This window comes from Cotesia glomerata, linkage group LG8 (assembly GCF_020080835.1).
Source record: "Cotesia glomerata isolate CgM1 linkage group LG8, MPM_Cglom_v2.3, whole genome shotgun sequence".
Taxonomy (NCBI): Eukaryota; Metazoa; Arthropoda; class Insecta; order Hymenoptera; family Braconidae; genus Cotesia; species Cotesia glomerata.
Window position 1 is genome coordinate 11,498,966 of NC_058165.1, and position 20,995 is coordinate 11,519,960.

Sequence of the window (20,995 nt, forward strand, 5' to 3'; positions counted from 1 at the left end):
GAGTAAACACATACAAAACGCGTGTTTAAAGGTCGCAACACGATTACCCGCATCTGTGTTGGTCTAATGTCGAAAAAAATATTTATAAGAACCATGTTAAAAGGGCGCAACACGATTACCTGCATCTGTGTTGGTCTAATGTAGAATAAACATACATAAAAACCATGTTGAAAGGGTGCAACATGATTACCCGCGTTTTTAATGGCCTATTACTGAGTAAACACATACAAAACGCGTGTTTAAAGGTCGCAACACGATTACCCGCATCTGTGTTGGTCTAATGTCGAAAAAAATATTTATAAGAACCATGTTAAAAGGGCGCAACACGATTACCCGCATCTGTGTCGGTCTAATGTCGAATAAACATACATAAAAAACATGTTAAAACGGCGCAACATGATTACCCGCATTTATAATGGCCTATTACTGAGTAAACACACAAAAAAACTATGTTAAAAGGGCGCAACACGATCACCCGCGTCTGTATTGGTCTAACGTCTAATAAACATATATCAAAACCATGTTAAAAGGGTGCAACACGATTACCTGCATCTGTGTTGGTCTAATGTCGAATAAACATACATAAAAACCATGTTAAAAAGGCACAACACAGTCAAAAGCTTCTGTGTTGGTCTTCAGATCGAATTTCATTCGGTTTAAACGTCATAAGGATCAAATGTCTGAGATCTATTGTCGCGAATGAATTGTATTCTAATTATTGGTAACCATTTTCTTTACTCTTTCTTGGCTATTTCTACCCAGTAAAAAAAATTAGGAGAACGGATGACCCTGAAGGCCATCCCTGCAACTTCCCGCTAATTCCATACCTGGGCGCTTAAAATTGCATTTACGACGTTTTTGAGCTCTTCAAGCTTAAGGGGGTATTCTAGTGTAGAGACATGAATTTTAGGTAATTTTTAAAGTGTCGTAAAAAAGGCAATCAATATTTTTCCTATTCATTTTTTTATTAGTTATTTATTAATGTTTCAAGAGTACAGAAAAAAATAAAAAAAAAAAAAAAAGTCAAAAATTTAAAAAACTGGCAGCCGATGAAGTCGGGGGCGTCAAAAAATTGGCAGATGAGTTTTGAGATGATTTCAACCGTCCTAGTCATCTGAAATGAAAAAATAAAAAAGATTATTAATCTGCAATGATGTCGCAAGAATCAGAACTAGCGATGAGTGAAAAAAAAATTTTTTGACAAAATGGCGACTGTTTGGAAAAAAGACGATTTCTTTTACCATTTTTTTGAGTTTCTCGAATTTTTTAAAAATAGTCAAAATTGAAATTTGGGGATGAGGCTAGTTCCAATTCTTGAGAGGTCTATAAAGAAGATTCTTTGAAAATTTCAAGTGAATCGGTCCAGTAGAACTCGAGAAATCGTGACAAATATATTGAAAAAGTCTGTTCTGAGAAAAACGCATTTAAAGTTTCGCGTAAAGTTTTTAGCTGTCAAAGTCATGAAATGATATATTATACTTACTTTTATTCAATCTGCCATTCCTGCTTCATACATCAGACCTTCTTCTACTTCAAAAAAACTGTTTTCTGCGTTTCTCTCTTCCAATCGAGCAGTTCTGGCCTCCTTTGAAGCGTTGGATGTACGTATTTCGGAGCGTTCAATCCGGGCGTTGTCTCGTCTCACAGCAAATGAATGAGCTTCCGGCCCAATTTTCATTCCCATAAGGGTCATCATTTTTAAAATTGGAATGAAACCTTCATTAAAAATGCAAACAGCGAGAAATGTTGCTATTTCAATTATCTTAGGTCCAGAATGAATATGTTTCGGCGCGAAAGTCCAAATGAACGAGTTTAGAGACTCATTATTGTGACCTACGCATTCTTTTTTTTCTACCAATGGGTCACCATCATAAGGATCCATATCGAGTATGCCTTTGAATGTCTTTGTATCACCATCGCCAATATATTTTACGTATTTCACTCCGTGTTTTTCAACTGATCTACAGAACATCTCCACAACAGCATCTACTTCCATTTTGCCGGCACTTCCTTTATGATTTATGGTACAAACTTCTTGATGATCCTCATACCAATCATGATACGCTGAAATATCTGAATTTTTTTTATTTTTCCAAGTATCACAACCTTGACAGAAACTGGATTTGACAACAGTATCAACAACTTTCTTGCAATTTTTTGCTACTAGTGTAGTTACTCCAAATAGAGAATTAAAACCTCTTTTTTTTCCAAGTCCCATCACCAGAAACTGTAAACTCCGTTGGATTTGCATTTGGATCACAAGCTGAAATTAAATCTTTTTGTTCGTTGACAGCTTTGGAAATGAAAAGATTATAAACTGCAGATGTAGCTAAATGGATATTTTCGACACAAGCGTAGTAAGCCCCGATTGATATTCCTTGACAAATATCCATCAGACTACAGAAGATGTTGATTCCTTCCCTGCCAACTCCCAAAACCCGCATAGCAAATATTATTTTTCGGTTCACTTCAAAACATTTTTCAATAAATGGGCATGATGGTACATATTGGTCATTTTCGCAACTACATTGTAATGTAATTTTAAAACCTACTCCACGGTAAGTCGTTCGTGAAACTTTAATTTCTTTATTGCAATTTGCACACAAAACTAGAGAAGAAAGTGCCGAAAACACAGTAAAAAACTCTAAAACACAGTAGCCATAATTATTTTCTGTTGTAACCTCTGCATCGTTTGATTTTCTCAACTTTGCTGCTGATGAGCTAGTAAAACTGGTGTCTGTTTCTACAGTGTGCCGATTGCCGTGAAACTTCCGTTTTGTTGGTCGATCTGCACGCTTATATTTTTTCGTTGTGGATTTTTTATCCATTTTATTTATAAGAATCAAAATTATTACTCGCAAAATATCCTTCGATCACTGCACATACGTCCACGTGTTTTCGAGGTTGGGATTTGACTGCCAGCAGCTGGATGTTAGTGAACACTGAATAATATAAAAGACACGTCACCTTGGGTTATTATATTACACTAAATACATACACACACATATATATATATATATATATATATATATATATATATATATATATATATATATCCTTTATATACATATATATAAAGGACAAAAGGTTTAACTGAGAAATATAGACTCAGGTAGACGGAGAATCCCTAATGACTTTTGTTCGACTAGACCCAACCGAACCAGTTTGGAGGCCGGGTCAGTAAAATGTCTATAGCTCCGAAAATAATTTAAATTTTCAAAAATCCTCTCGTAGACATATTCTTAAATAGTTAAACTTTGAAAATATAAAAAAAAAAATCAATTTTTTTGAAATTCTACACTAGAATACCCCCTTAAAAGCTTGATAGAAGGTTGATAAAACACTATTTTTTGAGTTTTTAAACCACAATGACTTTTGAATAAAAGAACCGATTTTCATGCGGTTGGCGGCATTCGACGCAGTTTTTTAAGCCTTATGAAGAATCTTTAAGTTTTAATTGATCAAACTAGAAATTTCGGAGTAATTCCGAAAAAACACTTTTTTAGGTTTTTTTTCCTGCACGATATCTCTCAAACGAATCAACCGATTTTGACCGGATTAGTGGCGATCAACGTGGTTTTTCAAGGTTATAAGCTGATTAGTTTTTAGAGTTGATCGATAAAGCCGTTCGAAAGTTATTCCAAAAAAACCACTTTTAAAAAAATTTTTTTTTACAGTTTTTTTTAGATTTTTCGAAATCTATTGGTCCGAAACGATCCAAATTGTATCCAAAATCTAAGTTCAGACAAGTTCTTTCGAATGGCGCCAACCGCGATCGAATCAGTCGAGCCATTCAAATGTTATGAGAGGTTTACATACTTACACACACACACACACACACACACACACACACACACACACACACACACACCTAGATGAGATAAACCACATGTTCGGTATCACCTTTGAGAAAGTTAACCGGTGGATGGACTCAATGAATCTACAATTGGCTAAACAGAAGACTGAGGCTGTGCTTATTACCAGCAGAAAAGTGATAGAGACCATAAAGCTGAAAGTCGGAGAACAAGAAATCACATCACAACCATATATCCGATATCTGGGAGTGATGCTTGATGCCCGACTCAACTTTAAGCAGCAAGTCGAACACGTGAGTGCAAAAGCATCAGCAGTGGTAGCTAGCTTAGCACGACTGATGCCAAACGTCGGAGGCCGAAAGCAGAGCAGACGACTACTCTGCATAATATTTATGGAAGCAGTGTGTGTCATTTCCGGAACTTTGCCTCTCAGAGTCTTAGTTGAGAAAAGACGGATTCTTTAACAACGAAAGAAGTCAACCAGACTAAGCGCTGAGAAGCTTAGAACAGAAGAACGGCAGAAGAGCATAAGTCGATGGCAACTACAGTGGGATGCCACAGTGAAGGGTAGGTGGACGCATCGTCTGATATCAAGGATCAACGTTTGGCTAAACCGGAGTCACGGTGAGGTCAACTATTATCTTACGCAGATGTTATCAGGACACGGCTGTTTCCGGGCGTATCTCTACCGCTTTAAGCATGATAATTCCCCAGAGTGCCCTTCCTGCCGAGGAGTCAATGAAGATGCAGAGCACGTCTTCTTTGAGTGCCCACGTTTTTATCCACAGCGAGATGAGCTGGAGAATATCCTGAAGAGGAAAATCCAACCAGAGACAATAGTAGAAGCAATGCTGTCATCAGAGGCTGCCTGAAATGCCACAAACACGTTTGTCACGGGAGTCCTCTCAGACTTGCGGTCCATAGAAAGAAGAAGAGCGAATGACGCCAAATAGAAGGAGGAAAGAATAAACCTTAGCCACCAGAAGAAAGAGCAGTAGCTAGATCCTCCCCTCACAAAGTAATGCCTGACGGCGGTTTCCATGAGGGATTAGGGGAAAGAGGAAAAGGGGTTTAGGGTTTAGTGGGTAGGGGCGCTAGCGTCGAGTTTTAGTATGACACTGCGTCAAGTCGCCAAATATCCAGGCCAAACAGCTATGCCTAGAATCCGTAAAAAGGATTCCCCCCCCCCTTAAAAAAAAATAAAAAAAATACAAACACACACATATATTCTATATATATACAGACATAGTGACAGTGCATGCAAGAAAGCCAGCAAGACAGTGTCTAGCCTAGCAAGAATCATGACCAATACTATGGGACCAAGAACCAAAAAGAGTTCTTTCAGAAGTAGTCCACTCGGTACTGCTTTATAGAGCAAAAATATGGGCAGGCATATTGAAACAGAAGACCTACCGACGAAAAATAGCGGCAGTGCAGGGGCGATGTGCTCTCAGGGTTGCCTGCGCCTATCGAACGGTTTCCGAGGCGGCTATATTGGTCATTGCGGGAGCCGCACCCATCGACCTACTCGCGTTTGAGAGAGCGAAACTCTATGACGCTAAAAACAGTGACGAAAACATGAAGGACGCAAGAACGAGGATAAAGGCGGAAACGCAACAAGAGTGGCAGGACCGATGGACATCGGGAGAGACGGGCAGATGGACGGCACGCCTGATCCCAAACATCAACATCTGGCTTTCTCAAAATTGACAACGTCGAGCACACGTTCTTTGAGTGTGACCGGTGGAAGGACTACAAAAGCAGTACTGATGAAACTATTGGCACCACGCTCTCCCCTTAGAGCTTAGTAACCTGCATGATCAAAAAAGAAGATAACTGGTCAGCTATCGCAGCCTATGCGCAGCGTCTTTTAAAGGAAAAAACCGCAGAAAGAGACTAGTAACTAGGAGCAACCGTCGTGAGACGCAACACGGACTGGATTGAAGTAATGCTAACGCGGTCCCGATCCAGTCTTCCCCATAACATCTATGGGGAAAGAGAGAGGAGAATGTTTAGTTGGTATTGTTGTCAATAATATTGACTTCCGAGTCCGACATACCCAGGACAAACATCTCGTACTAGTATACGTAAATGTATTTGACCTCCTCTATAAAAAAAAAAAAAAAAAAAATACAGACATAGTGACACCCTCGCGGGAATAGTCAAGGAAGCTTTCTGTGACCCTTAAATGTCGAGATCTGATGAAAACTCGATTTTTGGGAAGCGGGGTAAAACCAATAAGTTCCCGATTTTTGAAAATCTGAGATTTTCTTAGCGGGAAGTCAAAAATTATCAGTACAAAAAGGGCTATTTTGTCGGGGATTTTTGTCCGAAAGATATTTTGTCGTGGGATATTTTGTTGAGGGCTGAAATGTCGCGGAATCGTTGGTGTGCTGAGCAAATGTTACGTCCGGATGACGATAACACAATTAATTGAACAGTTTCTTAAATTTGAGACTAATCACCGAAGACTATATGTCTCGGGAGGCGGGAACCGCGCCTATAGGTAACTGCATGCGGGTTTTTACGCGACAATAGAACCACGAAATAGCCCGTGGGGAATCCCGGCTCTGTTAGTATATTCCTTTTTGGGGTAGGTCGGGGCATAAGCGAAACAGAAGGCAAGTGGTTTTATAATGGACAGAACTGAGAGAGAGATTATACCTGTTTAAGTTACGATACTGTGTTGTTGTTGGGTCCTTGTTCAGGTACTTGGGTGCCATGTATGCTAGGGTCGCTGACCGACAGATAATGACTGGCGACTAATAACACTGATTGACCGAAATAGATAATTAGGGTTGTTATAAATAATTTTGCAACTTACGATTGTTTTATTGCAGTAATAATTTGAGATACAGTAACAACTACTGGTGACTGAATGGTGATTGACTGATCGGAAATTAAAAATTTGGTTATTCGTTGACTTCAAGGTATAGGAATACTGAGCTACTGATCGCACTCGCGGTTATAAGAGGTACTGATAACTCCCGGGGACCATGGTAGGGTTTTTATATGATCGCAAGTCCCTCCTCCTAATTGAAAATTCTAATAAAAATTATTTTGATATAGTTCTTAGATAACGGTTTACGAGGTTTGGCGCTTTAGAAGATACTGTGAAATAGCAACGCTAATGCATTAAAACTTCTTTCTATTTCCTGAATGCTGAACGCGATCGGGTTAATTTCGGTTACCTATGATTCTTATATTACTCCGGACTTCGTACCCGTGAATCAGCGTTTATTTGCTCAGGTGAGGGTTCTCGCGGGTAGTACTGCTATGTATTGTCGCATCTCATTTTTCTCTTATCTTTCCGAGTAAATTCTTACCGTGGGATTTTTTTATCTCAATAATAAAATTTCCTGTTTCCGAATAAAATCTTTGTGGTTCCAATAGTAATATGTGTTGCACCAAATATTCTTAGTCATGTAGTTTTTTGTTCTTACTCACAGCTTAGTAACTGTTTATTTAGTAAGTCGAACTATGTGGGATACCACGACTTATACTCACGTTATAAGGTATTTTGTTTTCGGAGATGTTTATCTCGATAAATGTTTTATACTATAATGTGGGTATAGTAGAGTATTAGTGTAGGTGGTATAATATATTAGACTATAGTATTAATATAATATGTTATACATACCGAAGGTATAACTAAATATTATATTATTTATAATGTATGTATAATTATATAATATTACATAATATTAATATTATAATATACTTTATAATGTAACTTAGTTATTATAACTAAGCCCGTGGTTATAATATACCATATATATGTACTATAATATATACTATCTTTAATAATAATATCAATTGTAGTTATTATTAAATTGTATAACTACAATAATCTATAAGGCTATAAATACAATAGTATTTAAGTGGAACATTTCATAAATATTCCTAAATTAGGAAAACGGTTGACCCTGAAGGCCATCCCTGCAACTTCCCACTAATTCCATACTTAGGCGCTTAAAATTGCACCAATGACGTTTTTGAGCTCTTCGAGCTTATTAGATAGCTCGGACTGGGATTCGAACCCAGAACCTTCCGAAGACATGTCGGCTACTCTACCATTTGAGCTATCCGGTCTATACTAAATTTTCTTTCGCTTATTCTATATACATTGAGCCACACCGTCCATCTTACGGTAAGCATTTTTACAAATATAAGTAATGCTGTGAAGCGGGAAAGAATAGGAGTTACGGTAATTATTTCGTGAAGCGTTCCACATTAGGAAGGAATTATAAGAATATATTATTGTCTTATAATATTATATAATATTATATAATTTATACCACATTATAGTATGGGTAATTATTAGACTATTATTACCTTTATAACAAAGTAAGAATGTATACTTTATCCAAGCCACTGTCCATATTTCGTTCCATTATTCGTTCTACATTCCTTTCTCAATCCTTTCCTACCAATATCCTGTTACGTGAATGTGGAACGCTCCACGTAATAACTACCCTAACTCCTATTCTTTCCCGCTTCACAGCATTATTTATAATTGTAGTAGAATGTTATATACCATAATAAGTTATACCACAATATCAAGATATAATTTATATAATAATAATTATTATAAAGACTACAATTATAAGTTATTTATATAATAACTGTCTCAATTATAACTTCCTTATATTAACTTATTCCACTTAATTATTAATATTATATATAACTATAAACAATATTACAGCGTTCAAATATCCGAATAAGTTCTTTTAGTTTCGATGATTGCACGTAATGAGTTTTATAAATTCTTCAGCTCACCGATAGTTATACGTAGCGGTTCTAGGTATATTTACTGAGAGATAAAAGGGTTTTGTTTCTATTCTTCCGATCTCGAAAATTTGTTTAAATAAATATATCTTAAACGTAAGTTGATTCTCGAAAACTGATGACTTGTCAATCAATATAATAAAAAGTGTAAGAATGATTACCCATTTCTGTCTTAATACAATTAAATTAATTAGTTACTTTCTAATTATCAATATTTATTTATTGAAGCCAATGGCTTATTTATTGAATTTGGGCACTCGGTAAATTTAATTAAATAAACATGTAATGGAAAAAATATCACGGACCGTAACACGGGTTACCGGCTTCCTGATGAGGGCCGCTCTGGCTTCCGCGGCTAGGGTTTTTATACTGGCAGATCCGCCATGATGCCATAGTGGCTAGTCACGTAGCTAGACAAAAGTGCTTTCTTATAAGGTAACTAGCTGACCCGGCAAACGTTGTTTTGCCATATGAATAATTTCTAGAGAATTTCTAGTGTCGAAAAAAAATTACTAACTTATTGGAAGTGTATAAGGATGTGGAATATGAGTGAAAAAGGCCTGGAGCGCTGTGAACGATGAGGGAATGTTGTTTAAAAATAACAAAACAACAAACATTAATTGTTTTAATTTATTAAAAGTAATAATTATTTATATAATTAATTAATTACATAATATTAATCTCTTAATGCTGCAGCGTGAACAATATTTTTTGTTAGCCCGTTTTCAGCTAATACAAACAAACTTGATGGTGTGATTGTCGTTGTTCTAATCTCATGACTTCATTGCGTTCAGCTCGTGTATCGTCTGATTGTTCTTGACGCAATTGCGCCATTCTCACACGCGCTCCAGTATTTTCTTCCTGAACTTGTTCTTCGGTTCTTTGGGCTCTTCTATTTCGAATGCTTCTAGATTTATTTGTATCACGGCTCAAATTGGCCCCTTTGCGTTTTGTTGGCATTGTTCACTGTACAATACAAAACACACATGAATAGAGCTGATTGAATTATTTAATTATTATATTAATCATTTATTTCATCTTTGATTACATTAAATATACATGTAAAAATTAGATAGTTTCACGAAAGCGAAAAATTTTATGTTTCTTAATTATATCGAAAATACATATTGTTAGAAATAGTGAAAAAAAAAATTCTGTCGAAGTTAGAGCTCTTATAAGTAAACACAAAAAAAAAAAATTTCCCAATTGTAATAAAAATCTAACTTTCACCGAATTCGTTTTTCACCATTCCCAATAATATTTTCGTTATAAATAAGAAAGAATAATTTTTGATTTTATAATAAACGTAAAAAATAATTTATACTTACAACTCAATGGCCGTTGTTTGCGGGAACTCGTGACACGTGTTGAGTATTTTAGAGGTTATGTAAGTCACTTAATTAACTGATCGTGCGATTTACACTCAAAATTAATAATTTTATTAGTTATTAATAATCTATAGATACAATAGATACTAATTATCTTATTTTCTTGAAAATATTGTGATTACTGATTATAAAAATAGTTTAATTGATAGTAAATATTATTTTAAATACTTAAATAAATGATTGGATTTCACTCGAGTTAAATCGAGTAATATTTTTTCCGAGTTGGCACATCACTATCACAGATTACCACAGATTTTTTTTATAAAGCCCATGTACTACCACAGATTACTAAATAGGTTATGCGAAGTTTGTATAATGCGTTATGAAATCAAACTCATATACTCATACCACACTTAGGTGCGCCTACCTATATTGCATGCTTTAAGCGCCTTTTAAATTGTTTATACGTAAAGAAATGATATAAAACACGCTTTGTTGCTAAGAAAAATGATTACTGAAAAGTTTAAATAATTTTTTATAATTATTTATAGCCATTAAATAATAATAATACAAAAAAACCTGATTTTTCATGGTATATGGGTGTCATTGTTTTAAGTTCGCATGGAGGGGTAAACCTTATAACTTTTGAGAAATTTCATTTTTTCACTCAATTTTTTTTTTAAACTGTTCATCAGACTTTTCCGGATAGCTAAGGATAAAAATCGAAGCGCAAAATTTTTTTACTTAATTAAAATTAATTTATTTCGGCTGGCAGTTTGATCCATTTTTTATGTTTTGGTCAGCCATATTAACTTTTTTTCTGAGATATAGGCTAAGTATGTAACTGTACTATAGCAGAAACTATATTCTGACCTGCTTCTTCTATCGGAGCGTGCTAGATGGCGTTAGCAAAGATTTCTTTTAATATAGTCTATGGCTGTGAATGACATTGACATTCGTTACGCGCGTTTTTTTAAATATGCAAAATTAAATGTATATTTTTCAATATTTCTGAGAGATTTTCTTAATATTTTTTTCCGTAAGAACCTTCTCCTAATAATAACAAATACAACAAAAAAAGAATTAGTGAAATCGGTCCAGCCATTCACGCGTGATGCCGTGACCAAGGAAAACGGGTTTCATTTTTATATATAAAGATGTTCGGTGAATATGTCCATATAAGGCATTATTCGAGGAGCTCGGCCGATGATAATTATTCCTTTCATAGATTATTTTTTCATAAAATTCTTATCTATTTTTTTTATCGTAGAGTATACAGAAAAACATGCATTGGGAGGACCGAATAAATTATTTATTGATAATGTAATATTCATCGGCGGCCATGTTGGTAACGGCGGGGGACAATAGATTCTCTTCACTATACGTGTGTTAGGGCCCTCCAGAAGAAAAACTAGACCGCGGCTCGTCCGGATTGGTAACTACACAAGTGCCCGGGCGCCCCACGCACACAAATACTTACACGTAGAATCATATTTTACACACAACACACTACACAAACAACATGGTCTTCTATCGACTCCGCCTCCCCGTGGTTCCCGCTGGATACTGTTCATTGTCTGTGGATACATCTCGATGTGCCCACAGAGAATGGATTGCCCGTAGGACAAATATAGGTACGAGTATAGCTCTTTTGAGCTCAGGAATCAGCCTCTTCGGAGGTAGGCGAAAGCCTCACCACATATTCTTCTCGTCCGGATTGGTACGTGCGAGTATAGCTCTTTTGAGCCTAGGAATCGGCCTTTTCGGAGGTAGGTGAAAACCTCACCCCAAATTCTTTGTCCAGATTGGTGCAGGGCATCACGCGATAGAGTCTAGGCCCTCCCACAATAGTTATGGTGCAGCCTAGATATCTGTTTGACATAATAGTTACGGCTTCCTACAGACTACTCCGGAGAAGAGGATGAGGGTACAAGGGGTGGGCGGTTCTTGAGGGTACTGCGATACAATAGCTCATAGTTCCCTTATTAATTAGTGGGCATTTTGGTTAATTAATGATTCATTGACGTATTGCGCGGGGCCGTAATACAAACCCATCTTGAAAAGATAGGCATTGAACTGCCCATGTCCTGTCAGTAGCTGGTTCAGGAGGAAGTCCATTTTTCCGTGCTTCTGAGAAAGCCAGACGTTTGTGTTCGGAATCAGGCGTTCCGTCCATCTACCTGTTTCCCCGATTGTCCATCGATCCTGCCACTCATGTAGTGTTTCCGTGTTTATCTTTGCTCTTGCCTCCTTAGAGTTGATACCATTTATTTTGGTGTCGTAAATTTTCGCCCTCTTGAATGTTAGTAAGTCGATTGGTGCGGCTCCTGCTATGACCAATATCTGCTATGTTCAACTTCCTCATGGAACTTGCCGATGGCGTCCTCTATGTCTGCCATTTTTTGTCGGAACACCCTAATCCCTTCATTGGTTGAAAGGTAGACGCTTATAAAGTAAGTCGTGAGGGTTTTAATCCAGACAAATCCTGATCCGCTTCCACTGTTGTCGACGGTAATGTTCTTTGTGTTTGCGATCCAAATTGCTGCCGTACCAGATTTATTAGCGTACCATGCTCTATCTTGGATGTTGAAATGTTGCTTGCAGGTAAGGCAGATGTAAATTTTGTCTTTAAAGATACGCTGGCGCAGTAGATTTTGCTCTAAAGCACACCTGTTCAGGTTGCCTTGCAATAAGCGCGTCCTTTCTGCTGTCTCGTGACTTCGGCAAGTGCGGTGCAGAATGCCTTACAAGCCCCGGAGCCAGCTGTATGGTATAAGCCATCCTGAACGTCTTTGCCTGGCCTACAAAGGAAGCACTATGGCTTCTCCGTGCAGTTTATGGACTTGTGGTTCTATCCGCCACATTTAAAGCAACACTTGCTTTTGTCCGCTCCCGTACAGTTACGCGTGTGGTGTCCAAAACTAAGGCATTTATAGCATCGGGTTACTTTCGCAACTGAGCGTATGCGATAGTTTACCAATCCGGTCTTTATACGGGCCTTATCAAGGATCGTGATCGCGCTACACTCGTCTATCTTGTAGAAGGCTGCCCGATTACCTTGTGGTGTAAGTTTTGTCAAACTCACACGTTTGATCTCCAGACTGTTTGTGAAGTCGCGTTGGAGTGCTTCCTGGACATTATCTTCAGTAGAGACTCCATCTCGGTCGAGGATCTCAATCCTTGTCGTGGGTATGAGTGTCTTGACCGTGTCAATGTTAGTATTAATCCCTTACAGCATCAATGAAAGCACTGTTGTCCTCACTCTTCCAAGTCATTTCAAAGAGGACACCCCCGAGTTTTGTCCATTTTATAGACTTTATATCTACTCTAGTCTCTGCCGAGTTCACTTTTGCCTTGATTTCCTTGAGAAGATCGGCGTAAGTTCGCCTCTCAACTGGTTGGACAAGCACAACCTTAGTTCTTGTCTTTTTCCTCCTCGATTCCTTAAAGCCACCCGTACTTGGCTGGTTTTCAGCTTCATTAGATTGAGCCGCTGGCTCCTGTTCTGATTCCTTCTTCTTCTTATGCCAAGTCACGTTGATCCAGGTATCGTCCTGGGCTGTCTTGTTTTATTCTGGCTTGTCAATTTCTAAGGAAGGGCTGTACGTGGACAGTGGCCTCTTCTTGTTGTTGTCCTTACCTTACTGTGGTGGATTGGTTGGAGTAACCTGAGGTGGCTGTGGTTTTTTGGTAAGACCCGGAGTTGTTTGGGTCGCTGACGCTGACATGCCTGGTGGTTTGTTGACCAGCCTATATGCCGTGGCAATGGATTTAATCAATTTTCTGATCTCATGATGAAGATTCTTCTTGTCCTTGATGAAATCAGCTAGCTCTTCGATTTTGTTATCGAGCCGCTACATTGGCGATTGTTGGGCAATTGCAATCGGTAGAGAGTTAATCCTTCCTCTGTAAGCATGGGTAGTGACGAGAGTAATAGGACCGCCACTCTTTGGAGGATCGTTGCTTGACAGTCCGTCCATATCCATCGGTGCTGTTTTCGTACTCCCTGTAGCATTTCTAGACAGCGGAGCCATGGGGTCCACCCCGCTGTTCAAACAGTCGCTTGATAACGACGAGTTCAGGCCCGTTTGCATGCCTTCCCTCGCCGGCACTGAGGTATCTATCCCCTGTACTGTGAACGATTTTTGAGAGTTCTGTGACATTTCTATATTGTTGTCGGCTAGGTTTTGTTCCACCCCGAGTATTTTACTTCCTCTGTACCTGACATTACTGCCGGGCATTCCCTTATCCGCCACCTTGGGAAGCGCCCGATGCGAGATCCAGCAACCTGACACGGTGTATGTCTGTGTGTGTATGTGTGTGTATGTATGTGTGTATGTGTGTGTGTGTGTGTGTGTGTGTGTTCGTGCATAAGTATGTAAATCTCTTATAACTTTTGAACGGTTGAACCGATTTCATCGCGGTTGGTGCCATTGAAAAGAGCTTGGTTAAACTTAGATTTCCTGTCAATTTGAACCGATTCGGAACGATAGATTTTGAGAAATCTAAAAATAGATGAGGAAAAAAATTTTTTCAAATATGGTTTTTTTTTGGAATAACTTTTAAACGGCTTTACCGATAATTTTTAAAACCTAATCGGCTCTTAACATCAAAAAACCACGTTGATCGCCGCCGATGGGGTCAAAATCGGTTGGTTCGTTCAAGTTATTGTTGACGACAGAAAACCGAAAAAAGCTTTTTTTTCGGAGTTACTCTGAAATATCTAGTTTGATATATCAAAACTTAAATATTCCTTACGAAGCTTAAAAACTGCGTAGAATGCCGTCAACCGCGTAAAAATCGATTCGTTCATTCAAAAGTAATTGCGGTTCGAAAATTCAAAAAATAGTGTTCTATGAAACTTTTATCATACCTTTGAGCTTAAAGAGCGCTCGGAGAGCTCAAAATTACAAACAGGTTGTATTTTTGAGCTTGAAGAGCTCAAAAACTTCGTAGATGCAATTTTAAGCGCTCAGGTATTAACGAAATTAGCGGGAAATTGCAAAGGTGGCCTTCAGGGTCAACCGTTTTCCTAATTTTTTATTTTTGAGATTGCTCAAAATCTAGCGAACTGAATCAATTAAACTTTTCACGAAGTCTAACGGCAATAATATTCTTTGGATTGCCACCTAAGCTTCTAAGGACTTCAAAACGTCGAGATGTTTTGAAACCTCTATTTCTGCAAAACGGAGTAAAACCAATAACTTCCCGATTTTTCAAAAATCTTCGATTTTCTTATCGAGAAGTTGAAAATTCGATACAAACGAACGACAGTTTGAAATTCAAAAATATGGCTTCGTCCTTCTCCTTACATGCTATTTTTTAAAGAATTGAAAATTTTGTCAATTTTGCAATTTTAAAATCATATTTCATCTATGAAAATGCACCTAAGTCATTAACAATCGTGTTTAATAGATTTTTTTTCTCATATTTATAACAATAATTTTCCCGATTTTTTTATTTTTTTGAGATTTTTTTTTAATTTTAAAACTTCAAAAGGAAAAGATTTCAGATTTAAATTCAGTGAAACAAAGTACATAAGAAACATACTCAATATGAATCCAAAAAATTTTTTTATCTCAATAATTTCGATTTTTCACGATTTATTGAAATTTTTTTGGGTTTTTTGCTATTTTTTGAAATTTTGACGGCTCAACGGGCTAATTATCGTTGAGATTCAGATTTAGTGAATTGAAATACATAAAAATCATACTTAATCTAGGTCCACAAAATTTTATTCATCGCTGTGACGGCAGTTTTTCACAATTTTTTGCCTTTTTTTGGGTTTTTTTGGATTTTACTCAAAATTGTGATCGTGTATGGGCAAAACTGACTTCAGATTCGGATTCAGCGCGTCAAAATACATAACGATAGGTAGGTCCGATCAAAAGTACTGACAACTTTTTTTTTGTGTGCCGGTGTAATTAACTAATAATGGTTGTCTTGAATTATATTTTACCTGCTCAAACATATCCTCTCAAAAATTTTGATCTTTTAGAATCTTAGGCTTCTAATGCATTCCTCAAGTAATTCTCTTGAAAGTGCTTTTGTTAAAATATTTGCTGTCATTTTATTAGTCGAAACATGCTCCAATTTGATAACTCATTCTTACTGCTTCTTCAACAAAATAATGACAATCCGGGAATAAATAAAATAAATTGATGTAGATCTAATTAAATATTTATTTGCTGGAACGCGATATTGGAAAGAACTTATAATGCACTTTACTCGTGATTTTCCATTTATTCATAAAAGTATATCACAGATAGTTTCTTCAAGTAGTTCAAATTCTATAGAGGATATATCCATATCGTCAAAAAATTCCATAGCTAATAAACTAAATGTCATTTATAAATTAATTGTTAGGGTGATTTGTTTTAAACTACTATTTGTTTTCTTTATTCCTTCATTGAAATATTTTTCTATATACAGAAGAAAAATTCCCTTCAAGTTTGATCCCTTAATTTTGATTATGGAATTACAAATTATATATAATTTTACATAGCTCCATAGATAATCAGATATTATCATTCATAGCTCTAATAACTATTTATCTATAATTATATGTCTTATCATGTATATATAAAAATATGTAAGTATATTTTCTCAGGCACTCAAAAAATAAGTCAGTGTAAGAAGTTTAAAGTCATCAGTCGATATAATAAATCATCATAAATTGAAATGTAGAAATCATATGAAATTTACACCTAGAAATAAAGAATTGATAAAAAATCATAATTTTAACGAAAAAAAATGTAAAAATTCATGCAAAAGCCTAAATTTTTAAGGAAAGTTGCATTCCTGACATTTATAAAACAGAAAAAACTTTAAAATTGATAAATATTATAAAGTTACACACAACACCAAATATTTTTATCATCAATAAACACAAGTACAATTTGTAACTTATAGGTTTTTTAATCTTCCCGGGAAAAAATGTTCAGACATGAGCATGCCTGTTCATGAATGATTAGGCCTTATATTAGACATGATCTTGCTCGTTCATGTCTGAAGAGTAAAATACGTTCAGGCCTGACCATACCTGCTCATATCTGATATCAAGTCCGATCATACCTGGTCATGCCTGCTCATTTCTAAGGCTTTATATACTTCAGGCCTGACCACGCTTGATCATGTCGGATCAAGCATCGCCATGCATAGTCAGGTCTGAAGCGTTAATACGTTCAGACGTGATTATTTATGAGCATACATAACTATCCATAAATAAGCTTGATCATGCCTAAACGTACTTAACTATTCAGGTATAACTATGCGTGATCAGGCATGGTCATGAGTGCTCAATCTTTAAGTATATAATGCCTCAGACATGAGTAGACCTGATCAGGCATGAACAGGCTTATATCTGAACAGTTTTCCCCGGGATAATAAAAATAGGTAAACATTATTATGTTGAATTCAGTAAGATTTCAGTCTTATTTATAAATCTCGAATGTTAAACTAAATTTGCATTTAAATTTATATTGTTACGTCCCAAACGATGAACGTAAATTATTAATATTTATTTTGGTCCTGGTATTTTTCAACCACTAGACCGGGAACCCAGAAATATTGTGAAAGGATATTGGTATTTTCTTTTTAAATAAATTAACTCACTGCAATTTAAGAGTTATACAATATATTGAAATTAATTAAAAGTTACAAAAGATAAATGTTTACAAAATTCTATTGTTTCAGGTTTATATTAATATTCAAAGTTTTACACATGTGAAACTACAATAAGTTTAAACACATACCTTTATTGTTGCGTCGACACACGTGGGTTTTTGGTCAATTAATATTTTTATTATTTAACGCGGTTAATTATTTATTTAATTTTATGTGAAGATAAGTAGGAAGATGTTAAAATATTATTACGATTTTACTTTAAAATAACAAATGAAAACTTATTCATTAACACTGAGTTTAATTTAAAATAAACTATTCAGCTGCGTGAGAGTAGCCACGGTCACTAGCTAATTGGGCGATCCGCTCAGTTCGGGGTCAGGATGACGAGAGAGAGAGAGTTCATACGAAGTTCTCTTGGGACTCGAATTTTTGGGCGTTTCCAAATTACTAATTGGGGGAAAACAGTATCTAATTACCTGTCTATTTCCCTTAGTTTCTACCCTCTCTTCCGATTTTTCCAAGATGTTCGCTTGAACTCCCTTCCTTGGGCCCAGAGGGCATGATGTGTCTCTCTGTCTCTCTTACTTATAGGCTAATATATAACTATGTATTGGTATACGTGTAAGCACATTTACATGCACACAAATACATAGTTTTTATTTAACTAAGTCTTATATTTTATTAATAACTATTACTAATAACATTCATTTCTTATAATTATTTATTCTTTCGTAATTATTTACGTAATTGTTGTTGATTTTTCTTTTTTTTATATTAAATTTTTAAATAATTATTTAAATATTTTCTATTGTTTTAGTTGTTAATTCCCCTTTTTTAGTAATTATTTAAATACTTCCTATTTATATTAATGTTGGTTATTAAATTTGTTGTTAACTTTTATTATTAAATTTTTAGTTCTTTAAAATTATTTTATCTTAAAAGTTTTAAATTTATTTTCTATTAGATTTAATGCTATTTAAACGTTCAAAAATTTCTAAAGTTCTTTCCTAAAATGCTGTCAATACAGAGGGCAATAAAACTTCCACTTACTTGTGTACTTAGGATTTTAATCTTCAAAGAACTTAAGTCTGCCTAATGACGGGAAATTTTTCGGCGAGACCGGACGAGACACTTAATGCCTTTCTCATTATCAGTGTCTGCTGTAAATTTTATTTCTTTTAAAAATATATTTTAAAAGAATAAAATTATATTATTCAGACAAATAAAATAATGTTAAAATAAACCACGACGTAACAAGATAAAAAAAATTAATTCTAATTATTATTAAAAAATAACAGTGGTCTCATGACTGCCATATCTTAATCAATAATTTTATTTTTTTTTTTTTAAGAATACGTGGAGTATGTGAAAATTACCTCGACATTTGTTGCAAACGTCCGCATATATTGGATTCAGAGAATCGAGTTACTCCAAAACCAATAATTCGGCGTGGATGTGGACAACGTCGCCCTGATGGAGTTGGTTTCCGAATTACTGGACACACTGATAATGAAGCGCAATTCGGAGAATTTCCATGGATGGTAGCAATATTACGAGAAGAAGGTATTAGTCAAAGTGGGCAGAAGCTTAATGTATATCAATGCGGTGGTTCCTTAATACATAATCAAGCTATTTTGACCGCTGCTCATTGTGTCAATGGGTAAGATAAATTAAACCTATGAGCATTACAACTTTACGTTGAATTTCGAAATTCCTCACTTGCTTATCGATCATTTAGAATAATTTATTTTTAAAAGTTGGAGATGACATGATAAAGTCAGAATAGATACAGAAATATGTAATGTACAACGATGAGTAGGATTTTCCTTTCATTTTATTTTAGTGCTATAATAACTTTTATTTAATGATTTTAATTTTGACTACGCCAAAGATATTTTCATACAGCAATCTTTTACAAGGCTTGCGCAAGATTGCCGTAAAGTTCGATAGTTGCTATCGTCAAATTCTACCTATGGGTCTGATTGCAGATAATTGTCGGACATTTAAATTGCAAGCATCTACTGTAAGTTTTTGGTGCAAGTAATGCATCAGGAACCAACAAAGTATCATATTATGAGCAAGTTATACACAATTCTTGGATCAATTTCTTGCGACACCATCTTGTGCAAGGCACATATGTAGATGAAGACGTTAAAAACTAAGGGTCTTGTGTATGACTATGTAAGAGAAATCTTACTCAATTACGTGTATTTTATGTTACGATTGAAAAATTTCTAAGATATAATTATCGACACCGCATACTCAGATTTTTAAGTTCAAAGAGTTTCAGTTATATAAGAAATTATGTTATTGAACGTGAAAAGCTTAAAAGTATTAAAATCGAAACTTAAGATAATCATGTATTTTGACGTAAAGATGGTGATACCATCGCCGATACGCTACAACTGATAACATATCTTATTGTATAATCCAGTACATGCACATGATAATATAGTTTTAATTAACGAAATCTTCAACGAAAGAGTGAATCTGTTTAAATTTAGAAGGATGATCTAGAAGAAACGTTAGAAACTGAGCTGCTGTAAGTTTAGATTAATTATTCATTGCTTATAGTTTTATGTTCACACTTATAGCAATTGACTTACACTACTTTTGTATTGAGTATATACTAGTATGCTCGGAAACATTCAGGAACGTACTAGCGCTATGAGCCTTGCCCCATTAACAGTTTTTTTTTTTTTCGGGATCGAGAAAAAATACACGCTCTTGGTTGATGTATTCATTGAGTAGTTAAATATTAGAACTTTAGATGGCAATCCATCAAAATTAATATATAATAAATTATTATATAATGTATGTTATTGTCAATAATCCAAAGATACCAACTACAAACTCAGGAACGATAAACGACAATAGATGCTATTTTTACAAGACATTTAGATAATTTTGGAACACGAACTTATATTGCATATTTTAATTATCATAATTAACATAATTAACATAAAAGATGGCGACAGAGTAAGGTCACGTTCTGTTTCGCTCATATAAAACATACAAATTGAGTGTTTATCTGCATATATTTTGGTGAAATTTTATACGCTAAGTGTCGCGGTGGTAAGAGTGATTATTTTGAAATATAAAGTTCTGAAAGGGCAATGACATAATTAACGTAATTGTCATTTTCTCGGCTTGGCTAGTGGAATTCAACAACAATAATAATAATAATCACATACGTATATCCGGCATTACAGTGAAAAGTGCTGACACCTGCGGATAATTACCATATTAGTCGAAATTATCGATAGTTCATCGATCATTATATCACTCCAAATAGTGCCATCTAGTAGAAAGTAATATAACTTTCACATCCCGCTAATATCGACTGGTTTGTTTACAAACATTCAACGATATGTCTCGTACCTGTCGTGGCTGCTCTGGCAGTATAGCAACTGACAGTGTTGACTGTCCGTCTTGTGC

The 20,995-nt window shown here is 35.6% G+C and overlaps 1 protein-coding gene across 3 annotated transcripts in view; it reads left to right on the forward strand.

Moving 5' to 3' along the window:
* Positions 1-20,995, forward strand: part of LOC123271012 (phenoloxidase-activating factor 2-like) — a 140,494-nt gene that overhangs the window by 101,400 nt on the left and 18,099 nt on the right. For all 3 annotated transcript variants that reach the window (XM_044737225.1, XM_044737222.1, XM_044737223.1), the window contains one exon: positions 18,909-19,217. In XM_044737225.1, coding sequence (XP_044593160.1) covers positions 18,909-19,217 — 309 coding nt within the window. The remainder of the gene's footprint in view (positions 1-18,908; positions 19,218-20,995) is intronic.